The 25,018-nt window shown below is 34.6% G+C and overlaps 1 protein-coding gene across 2 annotated transcripts in view; it reads right to left on the reverse strand.

Annotated features, from left to right (window-relative positions):
* Positions 1–25,018, reverse strand: part of LOC136808522 (mitochondrial sodium/calcium exchanger protein-like) — a 30,910-nt gene that overhangs the window by 5,269 nt on the left and 623 nt on the right. The window contains exons 1-12 of one of the 2 annotated variants that reach the window (XM_067065048.1): positions 23,162–23,270; positions 17,241–17,308; positions 16,146–16,301; positions 15,774–15,826; positions 15,533–15,590; positions 13,982–14,093; positions 13,629–13,796; positions 9,468–9,578; positions 3,404–3,579; positions 2,451–2,655; positions 1,498–1,610; positions 559–691 (exon numbers count right to left, since the gene is read on the reverse strand). In XM_067065048.1, the coding sequence (XP_066921149.1) occupies positions 559–691; positions 1,498–1,610; positions 2,451–2,655; positions 3,404–3,579; positions 9,468–9,578; positions 13,629–13,796; positions 13,982–14,093; positions 15,533–15,590; positions 15,774–15,826; positions 16,146–16,301; positions 17,241–17,308; positions 23,162–23,255 (1,447 nt within the window). In that variant the 5' untranslated portion in view covers positions 23,256–23,270. Of the gene's footprint in view, positions 1–558; positions 692–1,497; positions 1,611–2,450; positions 2,656–3,403; positions 3,580–9,467; positions 9,579–13,628; positions 13,797–13,981; positions 14,094–15,532; positions 15,591–15,773; positions 15,827–16,145; positions 16,302–17,240; positions 17,309–23,161; positions 23,271–25,018 lie in introns of those variants that run through there. The other variant, XM_067065049.1, reaches the window with a different exon arrangement.

A 25,018-nucleotide genomic window follows, 5' to 3' on the forward strand; every position in this document is an offset into this window, starting at 1 on the left:
AAAAGTCCAACGAAAATCCAGAAAAACGGCGATTTGCGGCATATTTCAGGCATTTTCGGCCGGAAAAATTTTTTTCTCAAAAATCGGACTCGGCCAAGTTTTGGGCATTGTTAATACGCATCTTTGAGCAAAAAATCAGAAAGAACTAATGATAAAATCTTGAGAAAAACAGTTTTTCCGGCATATTTCCGGCATTTCTGGCCGGAAAATTTTTTTTTTCCAAAATTGGGCTCCGTCACATTTTGGGCATTGCCATTTTGCATCATTGTGCCAAAAATCAAAAAAAACTAATGAGCCAATCCTGAGAAAAGCTGGTAACAGACGGACGAACGGACGGACGAACGAACGAACGAACGAACGAACGAACGAACGAACGAACGAACGAACGAACGAACGAACGAACGAACGAACGAACGAACGAACGAACGAACGAACGAACGAACGAACGAACGAACGAACGAACGGACGGACGGACGGACATCGGTTAATTTATAGGACCTCTACCCCACCGGGGTAGGTCCAAAAATAGTGTACGGTTATCTTTGTAATTATTCAAACCTTGCAAAGCAAATACAACGAAGATGGGAGAAGCAAAACAATGCCATATGGATAACCATTTATCCCATTTCTGTCCTTGCACATCGCGATCCACCACTGGACAGGTTATGCTCAGCATAAAGATGATGGGTACCTGTGGAAAATAGAACGAAACATTGGGACGATATGGAGTTTTTACAAGCTCTTATTTGATTTGGTTGGTCGTTAACCAGTAGTAAAACAATTTTGTTACTTTTTCTAAAGAACGCGTCATTTCTATTACTTCAAATGACCAATTATTAAAGTATCTTATAAAAACTCCATCTTATCTGAATATTCTAAACATTCGAGCGATCAGAGAGGTTTCCCGTCTCTTGAGAAAATGCTGCATTCATCTTTATTCTGGCCGGGTAGCTCAGTCGGTAGAGCATTCGCCTTGCAGTTCAAGGTTTTTTGGGTTCGATCCCCGATCACCACCAACACTGCGAATGAGTAGTTTACATTGGGTCCCGGTTGGGTAATCTAATCAAAGAGGTATAAGCTATTGGGAGCTGAATGTAGGTGTGGCGCTTCATCTAAGCATATCTTTATTCCAAAGTTATGCGAAATTCTAAGTCTATTTATTCTACTGACGGATAAAAAGCCTCACGCCTACACTTACACTGAAGTTCACGAAGCACAAACTGACCTGTTTCTTTAAAGCAACACATCTGTAAGATCGACATTCTCCAACTAAACTTACCCATTAGAAAGAAATTTGCATATACAATAGACTCTCACTTATGCGAGCTTCTAGTATTTGAATTTTTCTATAAATCGAAATAAGTATTCCCGGTTCCCGTCAAAGGGAAAACCTCGTCGAATGCTCTCTATAGTTCTAATCTCTCCGTAATTCGAGAAAATGAAATTCCCCGTTGAAGTTCGAATAAGAAAGACTATAATGATGAATATGTTAGTTACCTGGATTATGGAGAAGGCTTTGGATAATTTTGATTGGTTTTGCCAATTAACCTTCCTGATACCCGTCAACCGTTCAACAATGTTCATTGGCCGCACGAAATCTTTCATCGTAACTAAAAGGGGAAAAGTAAACAAACATTTTTGAGCAGTGTTTTAAAAACTTAACGAACAATGTTTTCAGACCAATAATAAAACGTAGTACAGAACAGTCAGCGTAAATAGGTTTGAATTTTTGCCCGAGCCGAACCGACGTGGACAATGTAAACATAAAATAACGATGACTACAATTTTTTTCCAATACGTCTTAAAATCCGTCTCAGAATGGGATGTTCTGGAGTTTTTATAAGATACTTCATTAATTGGTCATTAAAAGTAACAGAGATGACGCGTTCTTTAGAAAAAGAAACAAAATTGTTTTATTACAGGTTAACGACCAACCAAATCAAATAAGAGCTTGTAAAAACTCCAGCTTGTCCCCTCAGAATCCCTTCTCATAATCAGTATAATAAAACCCGGCCTTTTGTTTCTTTCTATTGTTAACAACTTGAACTTGCGAAATAAACTAGAGAAATAAGTTCCTTCGCTCAATGTTTGATAACGCGATTGAATTTTGAAGAAAATCCCAAGAAGAGTTTTTAGAAACGTGATCAAAACAGAGCAAATCGATTTATATCGAAAAACGCTAAAAAGTATCTTTTATACGGACTGTGATTCTCTCTAGGGAGACAAGATATCCGGTTGAAATTTCTAAATCAATACATCTCTAAATCTATAGGACGAAAAAAGCTCCAGGAAGGTGCAACTTTAAGGAAGCTACTTCGTTCAATCTTTCAGTAAAAGTGGAATAAACGAGATTACGATGGGACGGGGATTAAGTGAGATTGTTCCCAGAAAGTAAAATAAATTTTCGTGAAAGGACTGGGAACTAGTTTGTAAAGTTAAATTCAACAAACCTGAATCATTATTAGTATACACCAGATCCGAAAAAATATTCTTATCATCTTTATATCGATTTTCTTTGAACAAATGAGCGACATCTGACGAGTAGTTGTACGACGAAAAGTCAGCGCTCAACGACATGTCGCGAATAAGTCGATGTTTTGGGTGACGAGGACGCTTTGGTTGAGGAGACTCTGTGATGGATATTGGGCTGATTGGCTAAAACGACATTTTTAAATAATAAAATGAACAGATGGGGCGAATTGCCGGGTCTGCTACTTCTGAAACCCCGAAGATAGGCTAAGTCAGTCTATTTAGAGAAAAATAGGGATTTATTTTTTACCAGTTTAAATAATAAACGACTAATGGGCTATTCGAGAAATAGTCTGTACCCCCCTAAGTTGAGGAGGTTTGACGTCCAGGGTGGTCTTGGAAATAAAAAAATCCAGGGGTCTGGTTTTTCAAGTGTAAAAAAACCAAGGTGGTTATAGTAAAATGATGTGGAAAATCCAGGGTGTTCAGTAAAACGAGGTCAAAAATACACGGTGAACCGAAATAGGGGAAAAAAATCCAAGGGGGTCTTGGGAAACTGAAAATAAAATCCAGGGGGGGGGTTCACCTTTCCCAAATTTCCCCTAGATAGCCCGAAAAACGGCAAGACCAGGTGTAATTAAGTCCGGGGGGAGGAGATGAAAAAAATAAAAATAATAATAATAGGCAGGTGCTTTTTATTAGGCAGCAAAGAGAAAAATTGCTTTGTACAGTTGACGCTCTCTAATTCGACGTTCTACTATTTGATAGGCTCCCTTATTCGTTGAAATATAAAGTCCCCGTCAACAAGAACATCTCATAAGCGATCCTCGCTTATTCGATAAAGCTCCCATATTCGATAAAAATCCAATTCCCCTTGAAGATCGAGTTAGAGAGCGTCAACTGTAGATTATTTCCTCATTACATAAAATTATACCTGTGATTCATCAGCTCCTTCCATTCTTGGCACCAACTCATCATCTTCATTGATAAGTGGTCTTTCATCGTTATCACCACCAACATCCATGGGTGAAGGAATGTCCACTTGTTGTTGATCCAATCCTTGATTTACGCTGTGATTTACACCACTATTCTCATCATCTGTGCTTGCAACTGTGTAAGAAAAATAAAATGTCGGTATGAACTCACCCAGTGTTCAAAAGTATCTAGACGTGAGACTTATTCGACTTTAAAAATATTTTTTTTTGAATGAGCCTGACTAAGATTAAAATTCAAACTTTGAGTTTTTATCTAATCTCTTAACAGCCCATCCATTCTGCGTATAACACACTCTGCTCTGCTCTGCTGTAAAGGGATAGGTATTGTTTTTGTCTGTACACAAACCCAGTATCTACGGCTAATTTCAAAATTCATTGCCGTAGAGGGTCTGTTGTCATTGTCTTTTCTGGTTTCAGATTTTTCAAACCAACCGCTACGATGGAGTGCTGTTGGAGTATGGCGAGAAATCGGAGGCGATAAGACAAAATGGCCGTCAGAGTTGTCAGAAAGTATAGAAGTTTGTCGAAAAAAGGTGTTTTCATAACAAAACTGACTTCTTTATTTTTTAATAATTGGAATAAAAGAGAGATCTAAATGAAGACATTCCATTGCAAAATAACTTTTTTTTTTTATTTTATTTTTATTTATTCCAGTTGAATCACTCCGCCTTACCGGCGGGCAAAATATACAAAATTTTGCAAATTCTTGTCCTAATTATATTATTTCTGGTTATAATTATATTATCATACCACTGATATAGTAATACGAAAGTCAGTAGAAGAAATTCAACAGTCGATAGTAGTAAAAAAGACTAACTTCTACCACCCTCTTGGAAAGGGCGGCAGAGGCGTAGAATGATGAAAATTGGAAGTCCGTTGGTTTCTTCTCCCGCTTTTTTTTTTTTTTTTTAATTTTTTTTTTTTATATAAACTACAAAACAAAAAAGAAAACAAGCAACATGCTGAATGGACCTACCTAATGATTAACATCAGATGAAAATAAGAAAAAAGTGACAATAATTGTACAAAAATTCAGAATGGAAAAATAAAGCTTGTGTGTTGAATAATGTAAAATGGTAAAAAGGAATTTCCCTAAATACGAAAATCACTTAAACCATTCAGGCCCAAAAAACCTTTTAAGCTGTTTTTGGCCCAAATTTGCCCAAAAAAAATTTCCTTAAAAATCTGGCTCCTTCACATTTTGGGCATTGCCATTTTGCATCATTGTGCAAAAAAATCTGAAAAAAATTATGAGTCAACATTGAGAAAAGCTATATTTTCTTATTTGGTTAAAGGGAATTTCCCCAAAATACGAAAATCCATCTTTTAAGGCGAATAAGAATTTTCCAGGAAAAACCACTTCAGCCATTCTTTAGAGAATCTTGCCCTCCATCTTTGTACAAAAAATCAGAAAAAAGTAATGACAGGATTTTGCACAAAGTCCAAAAAACCCTATTTTTAGGCAGTTTTTGGCCCAAATTTGCCCAAATATATATTTTTTCGAAAATTGGGCTCCGACACATTTTAGGCATTGCCATTTTGCATCGTTGTGCAAAAAATCAGAAAAAAATAACGAGTCAACATTGAGAAAAGCTATATTTTCTTATTTGGCTAAAGGGAATTTCCCCAAAAATACGAAAATCCGTTTTTTAACGCGAATAAGAATTTTCCGGGAAAAAAACCACTTCAGCCATTCTTTAGAGAATCTTGCCCTCCATCTTTGTACAAAAAATCAGAAAAAAGTAATGACACGGATTTTGCACAAAGTCCAAAAAACCCTATTTTTAGGTAGTTTTTGGCCCAAATTTGCCCAAATAAATTTTTTCTCAAAAATCGGGCTCCGTCACGTTCTGGGCATTGCCATTTTGCATCATTGTGCAAAAAATCAGAAAAAACTAATGAGCCAATCCTGAGAAAAGCTGGTAACAGACGGACGGACGGACGAACGGACGAACGGACGAACAGACATGGGTTAATTTATAGAACCTCCACCGGGGTACCCGGAGGTAGGTCCAAAAACAATGCTGTGGAATAGCATAGGGGAGTCGATCGAATACGGTCTCAGCTAGTGGAAAAGAAAAGGAGGGGTTGGTGGCGGAGAGACGTATTAGATGCTTTCCTCTTTGCTTTTCCTCAGCTCGTTTTCTTTTTCAAAAAATTTTCTTAAATTTTTAACATTTTCTGTTGAGGAATCAGTTAAATTTTGTACCGTTAAGTTGTGACTTGTCAGTTCTTTCAGATTTTTACATTCAATCACATGCTCTGTAGTATGTTTGTTTTCATTGCAGAACGGACAATTTTGATTAGCCAGGTTGTTGTTTCGGTAGTTGTCTTTTAAGTCCGTCATATTTAGTCTTATATTTAAAACATCAGTCACCTCGTTCTTTGTTAATTCATGAGTATATTTTTCCCGTTTGAGGTTGGTTAGCAGCCTTGATTTTGATCCTTTATTTTCGTTGAATTCGACGAGCCGTTTCTCATCGACTGCTTTTTCGACTCTCTTTTTCCATGCCATTTTTGTTTCATTCGTCACTTCACTTAAGTCATCATTTAACTTATACTTAACGCTCAAAGCCTCTAATTGGCTGTACCAATTGTTTTCATATTGTCTTTTTATTTGCTCTTCAAGAATTTGTTTTGCAATTCTTTCATTATTTGAATTCTTGAATTTGTGGAAAAGCATGAATTTCCTTATATTTATTTCATGCTCTATTTTTCGTAACCCAACTTCACTTAGGAACCCTTCATAAGGGGTTGAAATTTTCATGTTGAAGAGATAATACAGCACCTCTTTTTGTAGCTTTTCGATCTTGGTCATGTCTGTTTTCGTGACCATGGACCACGTTTCGGTATTATTTAAAATGATATTTTCGATAATTGCCTTATATAGCTTCAGGGCTACGTCACAATACTTTACACCCGTTCGCATAGCTTTCTTTTTGATTAATACTTTCAGATAATTAATCTTATTCTCCTTCTTTGCTATTGAGTCGGAAACGCTCCCACGTTGATTCATTACCTCTCCTAAATACGTATATTCATTACATTCTTCGATTTTTCCTCGCTTGACTTTTCCGAAAGGCCTTGTTTTATTTTTCTTGTCAAATTCAATTACTTGATATTTGCTCTTTTCGACGTTGAAAGTCATCTTTTTCTTTTTCTCCATTCTTTCACAGTTGCGTATTGAAGTTTCGATTGTCTTTACAAATCCTGCATTACAAATATCATCTACGAAAACGAGTGGTTCAATTTCAATTGGACCGTAATTGTAGATAGCTCTCTCCCCCATCTTGTTGATTTTCTCTGTAGATACCGCACATAAAAGCGGGCCCCAGATCGTGCCCTGTCTTACAATCTCAACCGCAGTGAATTCATTTGCAGGTCCAAATGGAGTTTGGACTATGATATCCAGGGGGGGGTCGGTACTAAAATCTCAGACATCATGACATTTAGTGACGTGGTGGTATGCAAAAAAGCTCAAAAATAATTTTAGTACCATGTGTACTAAAATACTAAAAAGGGTGGTCTCTTAAAGAAATTTTTGAAAAATCTTAGTATTTTGTTCTAAAATCAGCCAAAATGGAGTTTTTTTTTAACAATTTTGGAAAAAATTTGATTTTTTTTTTCAGGAATTTTCGAAAAAATCTGCAGAAATCTTTCAGAACTTTTCCAAATTTTTAAATATTTTTTGAAAATATTTTTATGTACAGTTCAGCAGTTTAGTAATAAAATTATATTATTTTGCAGATTGATGCACTAAATTCGACTAGGTTTGTAACAATGACCCCATTTTGGTAAATTTAGAGCCGTAAAAGGGCAAAAAATGGGTGGTATCTATGTTAAATTGTTCAAAATAATTTTAGTACATGTGTACTAAAATAACATTTTCGAAAAAATAGGTGGGGGTATGTCAAAAATTAGCGAAAATCCTTTTAGTACTCATGTATGTCTGAGATTTTAGTACCGACCCCCCCCTGTGATATCGGCTGTTTTATTCATTTGGTATATCAAATTCAATTCTCTTTTCGACATACCAGTTTTACTTAACTCAATCAAACAATCTCTGATCCATAGTTTATCGAAACACTTTTCAATGTCACCATAATAAAGGTATACGTTTCTATTGTAATACCTTCCCTCATCTATAATGGCTCTCAAAGTGAAGAGGTGGTCTGACGTGCCACGCCCTCTTCTTCCTCCACATTGAAATTGTGACATATTCTCCTCAATTAGGTCTTGGTTTCGATTGAGTAGAATTTTTTCGAAAATCTTGCTGGTCGTATTTGTGAGGAAAATTCCTCTTTGATTTTTCATCAATCTCCTATCTCCTTTGCTTTTGTATATTGACTTTACGGTCATTTTTTTCCATCTTTCAGGAATTTTGGTCGTCTTAAGAATTTCATTTAGAAGTAAGGTTGTTGAATTTAAAATATCCTTACCTCCGTATTTGAAAAATTCGTTTACCATACCGTTTCTATCAGCTGCCTTTTTGGTTGACAAAGACTTGATTTTGCACAAATCGAATGTTTTTTGTTTACATTTTGGATCTTTGAGTTCACGAACGTGAGAAAATAGTTGTTTGATTGGAATCTTGTTTTTAAAGTGGTTTTAACTTCAGTTCTTTGCAAAAGAATATACTCAGAGTATCTCTGCATGTTTTTATGTTCAAATTCAGTATTAGTTTTACGGCATTCGATCTATGTAGAGTGGCTATAGTTTGTTTTGTTGGCATAACTTTTGTAATTAAAATGTTTGTATTTTTCTTTGGTGGACTACATGGAAAAATGGGGTAATTGGAAAATAATTTTCTGTTAGACAATTTTGAATATGTCTTCGTTACTTTTCAGCTTTTAGTTTGGCACAAAAACATTAAAAAAGCAGCCAAAACATGCTTAGAAAGTGACCCTCAATGGACCCCATCCCTTTGTTTACAATTGTCGTACTTTGGCGGCCATTTTATTTCAAAATTATACTTCATCGCAGAGGTCTCCGTACGGAAAAACTTTTATCAAACAGACAATGCGCACAGAGTGAACTACGCTACGATAATCGTGAGATACACTCTGGTACAGAGTAGTATTGTTTATGTATATCGTCGTTCACGTGACTAATAGTTCAATCTAAAAATTAGTACCTTACAAAATCAAAATTTCTGCCATAACTTTTATTCTTGATATTAAGATTTTAATGAGCACTTCTCATGCAGAGGAAAAATCAAAGTATACAACAAAAAGGCTAATCTCACAAACAGAACAGAAGTGCACAATTGTAATTTTACCAAGACACTTGTTTTGAGATTGAACCTTTGTCATGCGAACAACGAATGATTGACATTTTGCTTTGGTGTGATTGTTTTCATTAGGCCAATCAGCGCTTAAAAGCTTTAATATTAATTCCAAATTTCGATGTGGCCTTTAGAGTGAATACGTGCCATGTGCGGAGTAATCAAAATCTGCTCTGAGATTAATTTTTATCTAGCATTTTTCAAAATGACTTTTCCGACTAGGTAGGCGAGACCAATTGAATTTGTTGTTCTACGGGCGCGACCGACCCATTATTTGCTGCAAACGAAAAAATAATAATAATTGAATTTCCTGTGCCACGAATTTCTAATATTAGTCATTTAAAAAATTTACACTTCAAAAAAGTTGAAAAGAATCTAGAATCATGAATTCTATAGACGAAAATTTTTATAACAAACTCCATCAAAGATGAATGATGAATTTTCGACAAAGATTATTTGAAAATATCACTTAAAGCCTAATATTACTTTCCTTGATTAATGAAAATCTTATTTTTATTTTACCAACCGACCGACCCATATTTTGCTAACGATCTGCCCGTAGAACAACAAATTTAATTGGTCTCACCTAACCAAACATCCTCGTACGTTTTCATCAAAGTACCGAGAGATGAGTAAAACAGGGGACGTTTAAGTATACAGTGAAGCTACAAGTTAGAGATAATAATAATATTAAAAAAAATTAAAAAATATGAAATTACCTGTCATTAACCTTTCTCTTGATTGGCTGAGCGTTCTCCGACGTAGAAATCGATTGACGATTTGTCCAATAATAACAATTGAAACGTATAACACGTACAATGCTATAAATCCTGGTGAGAAAAAGAAGTAAACAAACGATGAAGTTTTTTTAAGATTTCTAATTGAATGAAGGAAGCACTAGCTTCGTTTTGAAAAATTTCTTTTTTTTTTGGTAGCTTTTGATCTAGTTTAGCCCGGGTACCTTGAGACGAAAACCAGTGCTGAATCTAATCTTTTAGATTTTTATGCTGGCGTTTGCTTCAGTAAAAGCTTTGGTCATCCTAGCACAATTTTCTGTGCTCGTATTTTGATTGGCCTAGAGATCTCAAGAAAGCCATTATTTTATGCGTAATGACTTTTGGAAATTATCTATATCACGTCAAAAGACAAAGAATGTTTCAAACATGAAAAGTTAATGTATAATTGTGACACTACATAACATTATGTGAAGGGATGTGTAGGTGTAATCTAGCTCCCTTGCTAACAGCATAGCAGAAAACAGTCATAGCCAGAATTTTTGGCTAGAACTAGTTAAGCTAGATTGTTGTTTAATAGTTGGTTAAAAACTAAAGTTTTATGTAGTTTCTTTTGAAGCACTGGGCAATATTATCAAAAAGAATGTTATTGTAACTTGAGACATAAATGTATGAAGACCATAAATATCAATGAAATCACTTTTTAAAATTTTGAAAGGAAAACAAGCTGACTAAATTAATCTGTTATGTCAATGGCCAACACTTTTGATGAAAAATGACTTGGCTTTTGAAACTGTTCATTTTGGTTGTTGTTAATTGTCTTCAAGGTTATTATGTCAACAGAATCAAGATTTTTTTGCGTCCAGAATAGAATCTTTTAATGTGTCGAGAATTGCAGATTTTTATAATTAAAATTTTTCAGACTTTTAAAGAAAGTAATAATAGGCTTTATTAACCTGACTTCAAACAATTTAACTTCTTTTAAAGCATTTTTTGTTGTTGAATAACCAGATAAAATTTTATAAAACTTGAGCTAAAAAGTACCAAAAATAATGAATAATTTTACTTTTAAATTTCTTGTTACTTTGTCTACCATTTTCATTTAGCATTTTTGCAGACTAGTTTTTGTTTACATTATTGCTACCATTTTGCTAGATCCAAACCATTTCTTGTACATATATTATTTCCAAACCATTTCAAGTACATTAATGATGACATCATCAATATTTATATATAAATATAGGATCACTTCTCACTCAATTCATTCACTCATAAGTCCTTGAAGAGTCAAGACATTATGTTTGATCAAGAAAAATTTATCTCAACTTTCAAATAATAACTCAATTTTCAATTGTCAATTCAATTTTGCACATTCAGACTTTGTCTACGTTTGGACATAGTCATTTGGCTTTCAGCCATCTTGGTCAGCTTCCAGCTGTCACTTCTGGCAACTCTGGTACGTTGTTTTATCATGTTTTCTCTCTTTTTGTTTCTTTGTTTGCATTGTGCCTCGCCTTGAATGAACTTTAGGTTAGCCTAGGTTAGGGACATGTTTTCAGATATTTGGACTTAGTCTTTTTTCAAACTTTTGGACTTTTTTTCATGAATTCAGACATTTCAACTCAATTTAGACTCAACTTATACATAGACTTCATACTCATTTAATTTTATTTATTTTCCAGTTATTTATAAAACTTATTTGTATCTATTTCAGTTTGAACCCCTTCTATTCAATAAATGGTTCCAAACATAACCAATGTGTGATAGTCTGTGAAGCACCCGATAGACAACATTACAGTAACTTGAGACATAAATGTATGAAGACCATAAATATCAATGAAATCAATTTTTAAAATTTTGAAAGGAAAACAAGCTGACTAAATTAATCTGTTATGTCAATGGAGCACTTTTGATGAAAAATGACTTGGCTTGTGAAACTGTTCATTTTGGTTGTTGTTAATTGTCTTCAAGGTTATTATGTCAACAGAATCAAGATTTTTTTGCGTCCAGAATAGAATCTTTTAATGTGTCGAGAATTGCAGATTTTTATAATTAAAATTTTCAGACTGGTATCTCTCATAAATATGCTTAAACTAGCAGTCTTCTTTATAAAGAAAATGCCTTTTAGAGAAAAAATTATGGAATGCTATTTTAAAACTTATATGCATACTAATATTCCCTTTCTTTAAACTCGCCCACCACTAACTCCTTACCTGAAGGTGCAGGGGGTTCTAACACACTCCATTAGGGTGCAAGTCTGTGATTGAATCCTTCAAACTACTCGGGATAATGTTAGCAAGGCAAAGCTAGTGGGTCAATGTATACCAAATTCATCGTCCTACATCTTGTTTTTGCAATTTTGTTAGGGAAGCATGATGATGATAGACTCTTTACCTTCCGTCGTATATTACTTTCTCACTCAAACCGAAGAATCAATCGATGTCAAATTGATCTTTCTTTAAGCTCAAGTTGGTAGTATCTCGCCAGGTAATATATACACTGAAACAGTTCTCGATTTATATACAGTTAAGATTGAATTTTGAGAGATAATAGTTAAGATAAGTTTTGCTAATGACAATTTTCAACACTGAAGTGATTAATATTGTCTTTCCATTTAATCCAAAAATGTATGCCAAAAATATATATAGGATTTAAGAAACATTGGTGAAGAAAAGAGAAAAACAGACGTCAAAGTGACAGGTGAAAGATGGTGGAAACGGATTGCCTAGCAAAACTTTTCTAATAGATCAATCCATTTTGGCTATGCAGGGCAAGGGCGCCAGGCTTCACAGTGGAAGCCATCCTTGAGGATGACTAAGCAGTCATCCCGACGTAATCCGACGTAAGTCGAAAGATGATGATGAGTATCTTGCCTTACAAATCAAGATTTCGATTCAGTAAGACGGAACAAGCCTCCATCAAATTGAAGATACAACCAAGATATGGTCAACACAGCAATTGGGTTAGTGTTTATCATGCACACAATGGTACTTCCCCAATGACACCTATTTGGCATGATGACACTGGTGTAACAGATCATGGAATCAAAATGTTTAAGCACCAATTACAGATCCTTTACATCAAGAACAAAAACATTGTTATCAACTTTGGTCGCTTATCATATCCGATGATTATTTATGTGACTGTAGCCTTTCTGAATGAAAAAGTCGAGAATGGTCCATTGTTTTCAACTTTTGATATCAGTGTGAAAAGAAGTAAGTGGAAAGTTTTCGACTAAAATAGAATTTTGTTGGAAGTCTATGCCCTAGAGAAAGGTGACAGGTAATTGTCCTGAGGCAATTGTCTGGAGGGCAATTGTTTGAGGGGGTAATTGTCCTGGGGGTGATTGTCTGGGAGGCAATTTTCTGGAGGCAATTATCCGGGGAGCAATTACCCGGGGGCAATTATCCGGGAGGTAATTGTCATGGGGGACAATTGTCCTAGAATCTAGAAAAATGAGTATTCTCAGGGGATCTCCACTCTGACTTATTGGATTATAGTACCGGCAAACAAGTATTTTTAGGGGATCTCCAGTCCACAGTACCGCAGATGATTTCCAATTGTTTTTTTTATTTAATGTAAAAAATCTTGTAAATAACTTCTAGCTTATGTAACTTATTAACTGAAGCCAAAAATTGAAACTCAGAGTTCCTTTTATCATCTTTTGATTTCGTTTCAGGATAGTGGGGAGGCTAAAGATATCATCCAGACGAACAAAACATACGATTATATGAATTATTACGTATTTTAACTGTCCCTTTTTTTAAATCCTGGTCTTTGAAGCCGGGTGTTCATTGAAAAAAGTAAGTTAGTCGCAAATACCTGTTCACAAAAATTGAATCCAGATATATGTCTGGAATTAAAAATCCATTGTTCTTTTTTGGGACTGAACAAAAGATAATAAGCGGTGTAGAATGAAAACGTTTTCATTCTTTTACCCCTGATTTCTTTTTGTTATATCGCAAATAAAACAATAGATTTTTAATTCCAAACATGTGTCTGGATTTATTTTTTGGGACAACAATTAGCAACAAACTCATTTTTACCAGTTGACAATAAAATATAAAATAACGCTGTTAAAAGTAAGTTAGGGCTTAACTCTAAACCCGAATTTCAAGGTAGAAAAGAATTGGAAAAACAACAAACCTGTAGCTTCAATAGTTTTAATTTCTCTCCTGTATATCACAACAAACGTCCAAATGACAGCCACCAAATAAAATATATTATCCCGTAAAAAAGGTCGACGTGCCATCATGAAGGTTGTCGAAAAGTTGATCGAACCAGCCACAATGGTAGTCACAAAAATGCCAGCACCTAAAAGCACATAGATAGTGAAAATGACTCAATAAATCATTATTTTGCACAAATTTATGGGATTAAGTGATTCTAAATAGGAGTATAAATATTTTAAATTTGTCAAATCTTAGACCTAAAAAACGCTTCTAAAGGCCAAATCATTCTTGATTTCTATAATTTGTCATCATGTCCTTTAAACTTACCAAACAGTTCTTGAAATGCCATTGCAGTGGTTCGAGGGTTTTTGTTGTTGACAGCTGCAATGACACTAAAAATATCTGGAGCTCCATTTCCAAGTGCTAGTAGTGTTACACCCTTTACATCAATGATGATTTATTGTTAAGAAAATTAAAGCAACGAATAATTTTAAAAATAGGAAAATTGAAAAGCAGTACAAAATCTCAAGTTAGTATGATCCTTGTGTAAGTTGACTCAATTGTTAATTTGAACTTGAACAGGAAGTCTAATTTGTTTGAATTACCAAGAGATACAAATTATAGAAAGTATTTTATACTGTTTCTTTCTTGACAGGGAATAAGAACTAGTTCGGATTATAGAAAGATTTGAATAATAGAAATTTGAATTAGTGTGAGCCAACTGTACATAAAAGAAAGCAAGTATATAACAATTATAATTCTTAGAAATTACCTCTCAGTTTATTATAGAGATTCAGGAGAAATATTTTCAAAGATAAAGATCTTAGCATTTGATTTCTTAAAGTTTGTTAAAAATTTACAACCCTTTAGTGCAGTCTAAATGTGCCAAAAGTCATTAACATTGTGCACAAAGGCGTACAAGCATGAGACTTTGCACAATTGTAGTTTAGGGTTCAAAAATGGATTTAAATCTCAGACCCAAAAAATTGGCACCTGTTTGTGTATTTTACAGACCAGAGCAGGTTCCCAGCCTAAAATGAATTCTTTTTTCTCTAAAGTATGTCATATTACATACCGTTGGAAAGCATTTTTTCATGCTCGTTTAGAAAAACATTACAACCCATATCTGAAAATGAAGCCAAAAAAAGTTATTTTTGTTTTGAAAAAATGCAGAAAAATGATGTAATTGCCGACGTCAGCAAAAACTCCAGGACCACTCAAAGACGTTCGTTTTTGTGAAATTCAATAATGCACCTCTCGGGTACTAAATACGATTAATTAAATCAGATGCAAACTTATTTTACTAGGGTGGAAAATTTTGCCTTAGAAGTGCTTATCATGGGCATGCCTGATGCAACCCATTTAGCCTCTAAGGCTTTCGAAGGGTCAAAAAACGCGATATTCAATGTCAAGTAAGGTTAACTCTCAACCAAAGCTTTCCATTTAGACATTGAAAGGTCCTCTATTCAATTTAATAGAAATAAACTTTTTCGGGTTGTCCTTGAATTTTTGCTGAGGTCAGCAATTACGTCATTTTTCTGCGTCTTTTGAAAAGCCTTCCTCAATAACTTTTTTTGGCTTCATTTTCAGATGCGGGTTGTAATGTTTTTCTAAACGAGCATGAAAAATGCTTTCCAACGGTATGTAACATGACATACTTTGGAGAAAAAGAAATTCAATTTAGCCTGGGAGCCTGTTCTGGTCTGTAAAATACACAAACAGGTGCCAATTTTTTGGGTCTGAGATTTAAATCCATTTTTGACCCCTAAGCTACAATTGTGAAAAGTCTCATGCTTGTACACCTTCGTGCACAATCTTTACACAATTAGACCGTACTACTTAGAAATATGATCCAAACATCTGAATTGAAAAGGATACAGCTAAACTATCACTCATTCTTAGGAATTTTGATATGGCCTTCAAAGATGGACAAAAACTGAAAAAGAAGAATGAAAAGACCATCACTATTCCATCATTATGGAATTATGCCAGTGCTGATCATTCGTTTTAGATGGAAAGTTTTTCTATAATAAATAGTGTCTAGATTTTTCAATGACAAATTTAGTTTTCAAAAATTGCTCAATTGGCTCACAATTGGTATTCAATAAAGAAAACTTACAAATCTTCAGCTGTTACCCCAAGACTTATAAACATGTATAACATCCAGAGTAACTGAAATCAAATGATAGGACACAATGATAAGGTGCACTAACAAGAATTATTATAGCACCATAAACGAGACAACTGTGACTGAAGGTCATATCGTAATTAACTATGACTAGTTACACAGAAAAAAAACTTGATTCCAATCCTATTTTGAATCTATCATAAATTATAAACCTCCAGGTTTTGGGTGTTGTTTAGTTGGCAAAACTATTCCTTAGTTACTGTCATTGTTTCTTTATCATTATCATTAACCAAAAGAGATTCATTTTTATATATTGTCTGAGGCCTAATGGGAAAAGATTCCAATTCAGAAAAAAAAAATTACCAGTAAAACATAACACCATGCTCTATTTTTCTCTGAAAAAGAGCACATTGTTAATCCAATGTAATCTATAAATCCACCATCATATTGGCAGTTTGGCAAATTCTTCACATAGGAACATACTGTTGAAGCATTTGAATATGCATGATAAGAGGAACACTATAAGAATGAAAACATAAGCAATGAATAAATTAGTATAAACAGTAACAAAAAAAGACAACATTGGGCTTCTCTCCAGTCGCTAAAAACATACAGGTGGGGAAATCAAGCATAGCCAAGATTGATAAACATACTTTAATGGGATTATATTTTTACTATGCATGATTTGACAGCAAAAGGCACAAAAATGTGAAAATAATGTCTCCAAAGGGGCCATTCAAAAAGTACGTTCGTCCAAATTTCCCTATTTTCAGACCCCCCCTCTCCCCTTGTTCATCAGCGTTCGTTTTGAAGTACGGGGGGGTACTTTCGTACTTTTGTACGTTTGTTTTTATCTCAAAATTTTTACCCCCCCCCCCCTTTCAAACACATGTTTTAGTAAAGAAATGTTTCAAAAAAAATTACTTTTTCCTTTGAAGATAATTGGAGAATTTAGACAAGGCAAGTTCAAAGAATATGATTTTAGCGTTATTCTTTAATCTTATTGCACCTTAAGTTTTTGCTCTCTAATTATCTAATAATTGCTAAACAATTATAACGTACACAATTGTTTAGGGGATTAACAATTATCTTCGGTTATTGATTCAAAGAAAAAATGTAATTAGGAGATAGATAGAAAAATATTTTTAATAGACTAAGTTAAAAGTCACGCTTGTGACAAGCATCCCCCCGCAAAAGCGAACGTACACAGATCGACTTGACCCCCCTTCCCTCCTGTTCTTTTTTGCTGACCCCCTCCCCCCCTCGGCGACGAACGTACTTTTTGAATGGCCCCAAATAGTGACATTGACAAAATTAGGTCCTGCAAAATCTTAAAAAATCGAAAACCTTACATTGATAGATAATATGTTATATATATTAAAAAAAGAATCATGGAATCATTGAAAGTTACCAATGAAGGTAAAATTAAATGAAATACAAAAAAAAACAGAATCATACTTGTAAATCAGATGCTGTATCTAAAATATTTGTAAAATTCAGCTGGTCTGTTAAATTCATTCTGAAACCTGAATAAAAATTGAGAAACAAAAGATATTACAGCCATTGAGTCATGTGTGATTCAAAGATGTTTTTACCAGAAAAAGGATACTTTGTAATCAAGGAAAAAATTGGTGAATTGTCTAATGAAATACTATGGTGCATTTGTGAGTGTTTATGTGAATAAACAAAATTGAAATATTTGAATCCTGATTCAAAAGCATATAATCATAATGTAACAGTATCAGAAAACAGCAAAAATGTGTTTGTCTAGTCTTCTTATTGTCTGTTTTAAAGTGCCGAACAAATCACTGCTCCAGAATTATTATCCCTAAAGGAGAGCTGATTCAAACAGTGTGAGAGAAATGGTGAATCATCGGATTTCTAAATTGGATGATTGAGAGACTCAAAAAACCCATCAAAAGTAAGTAAATTTGTAACAAACAAGGTTTTTAACTACAAGTTTGTATATATTTTTACTCATTTTCAGTTACATTTTTATGAAGCCTAGAATCATTCATATTGTCTACCCAAGATCTACAGCTAATTTCAAAATTCATTGCCGAAATGGGTCTGTTGTCATTGTCAAAACAGAACTGTCATCGTTTGCTTTTTATTTAGCCATATAAATCAAGTTTTAATATAAATTTGCGCTAAGAAATACTTAAATGAATAAGTTAATAATATTCAATATACTTTGCATATCTCAGAAAATAAACACTTGAAAAATGATTTGTAACACCCCCGTATTTGGAACATTCTATTGTGGGGGCAAAATAAGGCAGAAACTAAGTAGCGTCCTCTGTGAAAGTTAGCCACCTCATCTTTATTTGCCCATATGAGAACGCAAGCTAATTTTTTCATTTTTTGGGAAAACAAAAGTGATCAATATTCTTCAAAGGAAAAACGTCTGAAAAAACCATTGATCAAAAGATGTATCGTGTGGTTGAGAATTGATCCTGTGAAGATGGAAAAAATTTTTTTTTCGAAATGCTAAAAAACTCTAATTTCAATCTTCTGTCAGGTAAAGAGGTTGCGAGATTAGGGTTAGCAAGGCAAAAAACACTAAAAAGCTGGTAAAATTGTAATCCTGGAATATTGAAGTTCTACTTACACTGAAACTTATCATGTATGCAATTTTTGTGTGAAAAAAAGTTTGGTCCAAGCTATGGAAAGTAAACCCTGCTCGCTGATGCGCCAGACAAAACTGTCTGGTGTTTGTTTTCGTATTAACTATAACATAATATACACAAATCCTTGACACTGGCTCACTGGACTTTTTTAACGTTTATATCAAGGCGGAAATCACAAATATCCTCATTTCGCGTTCTCGTTGGGTCGTTAGTGAGTCGGTCGGTCAGTCGATTGGTTTGTCGTAAACATTTTAGGGTTTTCCATTATAAGTAAGACCTCCATCATCCATTTTTGGAGTGTATTCTTGAAGGAAACTGCCAGCCAGCCAGCAGCCAAAACAACCGCGTGTTATGGGTGGTTTCAAATTTTGACCTTTGAACACTGTGACCTCCAACCCAAAATGGCCCATGTAATGATAAACAAAGTCAAAATGCCGCGAATGCCGCGAATGCCGCGAATGCGCTAGAAATTGCTCGCAAAAAATTGGCAATAATAAAATTTTTGAACAAAGGAAACGTCATTGACAGAAAAAGTCTGACAAATTTAATGACTCACCAACTCAATTCTAGCTACAATGTAGTCGTCTAAGAAAACAGCTATTTTTTTTAGAATCTTTCTTACAATCTAGTTTTTCTATTTATAAAAAGTAGATTGCTGACGTGTGGAAAGGAATTTCGGCATGATTGATCCTTTTGTTTTGATAATAACATCAAAGCGGGAATTAATTTTCTTCTCGTTTCTTTCTTTCCTTTTTCTTTCTTATCAGTTAACGCTTTACCTCACCACTCTTAAAGCGTGGTTAGCTCAAGCGGTTAGATTGTCTGTCTCATATTCTTGGGGCTCTGAGTTCGATTCCATTTTCTTTTTTTAATTCTCTTTCTTTTATAATGAAGGTCAATCAAACAAGTAACTAGCATATATATTAACTCCATTCCCTGTGTAAGGTTTAGATAAGCTATGATAGCATCACTTAATAAGAGCATTTTTAAGTTGTTTTTTTTTAAGTTGTTTTTTTTCAATTTTTTTTTTTGCCACAAGCGATTATTCAAGGCTGAGATATAGAAGAACGGGTATAGGCGTTTGCTGACTGACAGTTTCAGTTTCAGTTTCACTTTCAGCCAGCTAGTGAGCGAGCGATGATTTCAGAATCATTGAACTTCTCGTTTTATACTTTAAAGGCAGAATAATAATTGATTTCTGGGTCAAAATGTTCGGCACTCAATCCAATTGTTTGCTTATCTTTCTTGCGTGGTCGTTATCTGAATTTCAGTATTCAATCCTTATAAAATACGGTTGTTATAAGAGTATTAAACTCCTCACTAGGAGGGAACAGATCATAGATTTGAAATTGAACGCGTAATAGCAATTAACATTACATAACGCATCAATATCTCTTCACTCTAATGAAAATGTGATATAAAATTAAAGTGATGAGAGAATCACAAAAAAAATCAAGAATTGAAAAAATTGGACATCCATTGGAATCGAACTCGGAGCCTCATGCATATGAGACCGATGTAACTGCTTGAGCTAACCACACTTTGAAAGTAGTGAGAGAAAGCGTGAACTGATAAGAAAGAAAAAAGAAAGAAAGAATCAAGAAGAAAATTAATTCCTGCTTTGATGTTATTATCGAAACAAAAGGATCAGTCATGCCGAAATTCCTTTCCACACGTCAGCAATCTACTTTTTATAAATAGAAAAACTAGATTGTAAGGAAGATTCTAAAAAAGAATAGCTGTTTTCTTAGACGACTAAGTTCTACTCAATTTTTCGAGAGTTCGTCGAGTGACGCGAAACAAAGATATCTGTGACTGCCGCCCAAGCACCATGTATGTCGGGTTGGTAAACGATATTATCCACCAGGATTATCCTCTCTTATTCCCCCCCTTTTTTCTATTTTCCTATCTTTCATCCTGATTTTCTGACTTTTTCAAGTATTTCTAACTGTGTATTTTTCTGAGATTTCGAACCACCAAATGCAAGCAACCTTGAATTACAAACTCAATGCTAGTAGTATAGCTTGTAGCTATACCAAATTCTAGTTCTATCTAGTTCTATTAATTTCAATCACATAATACGTTTAACGTACATCATCATGATATTGTTGAAAATAAAAGGGCCATTCCAGAAAATTTTTGTTATCCTCCGTCGGACAACGTGCATTTTTTAATTTTTTCTAGCCTCAGAAATAATTTATTTTTCCAGTGGTAGTTGGAAATTCCGATGAAAATCCATGTACTTTCGTGAAATGCATCAGAAATTCCACTCTTTTTGCCTTTTTTAATTCAATTGCAGTTGGAAATTCATACATTTTCTTCTCTCGCCTTGGAAATTTTTAATTTTGGTGAAAACTTTTGCCCTCGGAAATCCTGTGTTGTCCGCCCCCCTGTTACAGACAAATTCTGGAACGTACTTACTAAAACGTGAAACGCCCAGTAAACGAGGGGAAACGAGGAGAAACGGCAGGAAACAAGGGGAAACGGCAGGGAACGACATGGTAAGGACATGTTTTTTAATTGTTTCGTTTTTAGGGGTCTTGGGAAATCATCATTCATTTCTAATATAATGAATGAACTAAAATTATGCCCTGATGATGATTGCGTGGAAAAGATGAACTTTAAAAATTTAAAAGAATTTTTTCTAAAGCTTAAATCTGTCATGACTTATGCTTCAACAAAGTGCGGTCCAAAAATGAGCCAATACTTAGCATTTTAGTAGGAGCAAATACTTAGCATTTGGATATAGAGGCTTGTATCTCTCTCAATTTTTCTGCTATGACTCTAATACTTTGCACATGCCTTTTTATCTGAAAAAGCTAATTAAAATTCAGAAAACGCGTGTCAAACTAAAAATCAAAAACATTCAAACAGAGCGAGAAATCATTTTCACCAACTTAACGTAACAAGGACAAAAGTTGAAAACCAACAAAACAAAACAGCGACAAACCTTAAAACCAACAACAATAACAAAATAAAAACAAAGAACCAAAAAGTAAAAAACAATCTTACAATAGACAAACAATCAATATAAATCTACAAATTTAGCGGAGAGAAAACCGGTAAGTGAATTTAAAGAAAGTTGAGAAATAAATGGAAAGCGGATAGATGAAGACCAAAGTCTGGCATCAGGTGTGGCCATGAGTAAGCTTGCCCTGCTACTCTAGAGTCACCCGTCATCTAACGAAAGGTTAGAAAGTGTTGCAATCACAATCTAGAAAAGAAAAGATTTAGAAAGAAAGACGCATAATCGAAAAGTTTGAAAAGTTGGCCCAGAGCCCGGTTCGGCGTGCCGTATCCGAGTGGCCGTATATATAGTGGCTTATACCTTATAAGATCAATATACCAACATAAGCAATCACTAAAAATGGTTGTATGGTCCTATTATGAGCATGTTTTTAGCATTGGGTGTGGCTTTTTTTAATCCACCAGCACAGTTAAGATAAACACAAAAGAACTATGATATTGATATTATGCATACTTGAGGCATTCAAAAAGATAGAAAAACCAAATTTGGCCGATATAAAGCATTCCAGGGTCCTTTTATGAGCAAAAATTTAGCATTGACTGGACACAGAGTTCTTGAAGGCCATGTCTTTATGCTAAAATTTGAAAACCCAAAGGTTATTGTTATTTCATAGCTCATTTAGGCGCTATTTGATGCTTGGATCATTCACGAAGCTTAAAAAGTCTTTTCTGTGGTCTTTATCATAGTTAAATGGACCAAAAACGAGCAGTATTTTAGCATTTTAACGGAAAATGTTAAATATTTGCTCGATTCTGGACCCTGAAAAGGTTTTGAACATCAAATAAGTTATCATTAATGTTTGATACACAATTGAACAGAACTTCATGAGGTTATTTTATGTTCCTAGGTCTCAAAATGAGCTGAATTTAGCAAAAATTAGACTAGGTGTAAAGTTAATTTTAGTAAGAGAAGCTGAATAAATTGCAGTATTTCCAGTGGAAAATGCTAAATTTAGCTCCAAACGGGCCCTTTAACAGCTCAAATGTTTTATTGGTGTTAATAACTTGATTATTAAACTACTTCAAAGGAAGTTATGAAGGTTTTACACCCACTCCAGCCTTTTAATTAGGTGTTTAGAAACATACTAGTAATTCTGCTGCAGTATTTTTAGTGGAAAAATGCTAAATTTAGCTCCAAACGGGCCCTTTAACAGCTCAAGTGCTATATTGGTGTTAATAACTTGATTATTCAACTATTTCAAAAGAAGTTATGGAAGTCTTATACCTAATCAAGCCTTTTACTTTGGTGTTTTGGCACTTATTGTCAATGGGGAAATAGGTGCTAAAAAAGTGCTCTAAAAAGGGCCCCATAATAGGAAAATGTGGGCCTTTTAACAATAGGCTACTTTAATTGCCATCCCTCTATGAGAATCATTGGTCAGATAGACAACTTCCTGGGTTTTTAGCTCTGATTTAGATCATTTTCCGAAACACATACAAATGCTAAAATTTGCTCCTAACTGGCCCCTACAACAGCTAGAATTTTGGGAAAAGAACTTTTTGGGGTCCTATCATCACTACTAACATCCTGTGAAAATTTCGGACCTCCAAGTTACCCCAATCAAAATTTAGCTTTTTTGAAAATGCCAAAAACGAAACAATTAAAAAACATGTCCGTAACGACTTGGAAACGAGAGGAAACGACAGGGAAACTAGGGGAAACGGTTAGAATATAAGAGGTTGAAGAACCCCTCGCATGTCAGTTGTCTGATATTTCTGTACCTGTACCCCATTGACCATAGATAAGCAAAAAAACAAAATTGATCGAGGCGAAGCTGTTATAGGACTTGATTTGAAACGGTAGATGTAACAACATCAGTATAACCAATCAGTGGCTTTAAAAAAATAACAGTCGATGAAATATTTCTTCCCCAACAAATTCTTATTCGTTTCTTTCCTATAATAATGCTTTAACATATGATACAGATGAAGTGTGCAGGGAGTGATTAAAGCTAAGAAATTGCCTACCCTAAGTATCAGACTTCAAGTTTTCAAAGATAAATTATTAATGAATTTGGAACTGTGGTCCTGTTATCCTGCAGGATAATTTGCACCCAGAATTAAAAAAAACAGTTAAACAATGAAAATAACTGAAGCTACCTCCAGCTGAATATAATTGTCTTAAGTAACGATCTTCTAAATTGAAAAAAAGCTATCCAATATTGAAAAATCAACCTATCCCTTCGATTTCCAGACAGAAAATGACTTAGTTTCCAATACTTTTCAGTTTTGTCTCCTGTTTCCCCTCGTTTCCCTCCGTTTCCACTCATTTCCAAGTCGTTTTTATGGCGTTTCCCTGTCTTTTTCCCTCGTTTCCCCTTGTTTCCTTGGCATTTCACGTTTTAGTAAGTACGATTCTGGAATGGCCCACAAAGTCTGATAAGTACTTGCATAGTTGCCAACTTATGAGAAAGGAAATGCGGGACAACGAGCGAGTGAGAAAAATTGAGCTGGGGGTTTGGGGTGCTCTAAGCTCTAAGGAATGGCTAATTAAACAATACAAAATTAGAAATAAAGCAAAATTTTCTGTCCAACGCGTATCTGATGTTGCTGAAAGTTGCGCTTTCTTAAAGAAAGTGTGACCAGTGAAACAATAACAGTATTTGATTGGCTGAGTTTTCAACCGTTATTAGGATATGGGAAATTCAAACTGTCAGCCTATACCATGCTATATATTTCGCCATCAGTATATAGAATAAGAAATCATAGCATGGATCTCCAGGCTAGGTCCCCCAGCCTGATAAAATTTTAGGTCCCAGTATAGGGGAAAAATTTTATGGCATTCACAAAGCTCTATTTACTTGTGTGTGCACTTTTATAGAATGCAATAGAATGTCTTCATTTTTGTATTTTAAGGATCACTTTGCGCAAAAACATTGTCACGGTGTCAATCGAACACCGAATCAATCAAACGTAATTGAACGCAATCGAATAATTGCAATTCGATTGTCGAACGCAATCGAATTGCAATCGAATATTACCCAGGATTTGCTGTTTGATTGCTTCGATTAAGTTCAATTGTATTCGATTACGTTCCATTGTATTCGATTACGTTCGATTGATTCAATTGACAATTGTATTAGATTTTATTCGCTTTGGTATGGTACTTAAGCGCTCGGCCGCCCATGCTAAAAAGCTCTAACAGAGTGATCCAATTTAATTTAATTGCAATCAAACTCATCAAATATAATCGTAATCGAACGAAATTGTAGATTAATCCAATGTAATTGACAATCAATCGAACCAATCGAATATAGTCAATTGAACCAATCTAACCTTACTCGAACGCAATCGAACACAATCAAATATTACCCAGGAATCGGCTGTTCGATTGAGATTCGATTACGTTCGACAATCGAATCGCAATTATTCGATCGCGTTCGATTACGTTCGCTTGGTTTGATTGCAATTTTTGTTCGAAGTTGTTCGATTAACACTGTCAGGATAAAGGTTTAGAGAAATTAAAAACCAACAGTAAAGAAAAATATTTAGGAAGTGTTATTTAGAGCCCCCCCCCCCAGAGTTACATAAACTAATGCAGGCAGACCATTTTTCATGCCCTTTAAGCGTCCGCTTGTC

This window comes from Clytia hemisphaerica, unplaced genomic scaffold (genome assembly GCF_902728285.1).
Source record: "Clytia hemisphaerica strain Z4C2 unplaced genomic scaffold, Clytia hemisphaerica genome assembly, whole genome shotgun sequence".
Lineage (NCBI taxonomy): Eukaryota > Metazoa > Cnidaria > Hydrozoa > Leptothecata > Clytiidae > Clytia > Clytia hemisphaerica.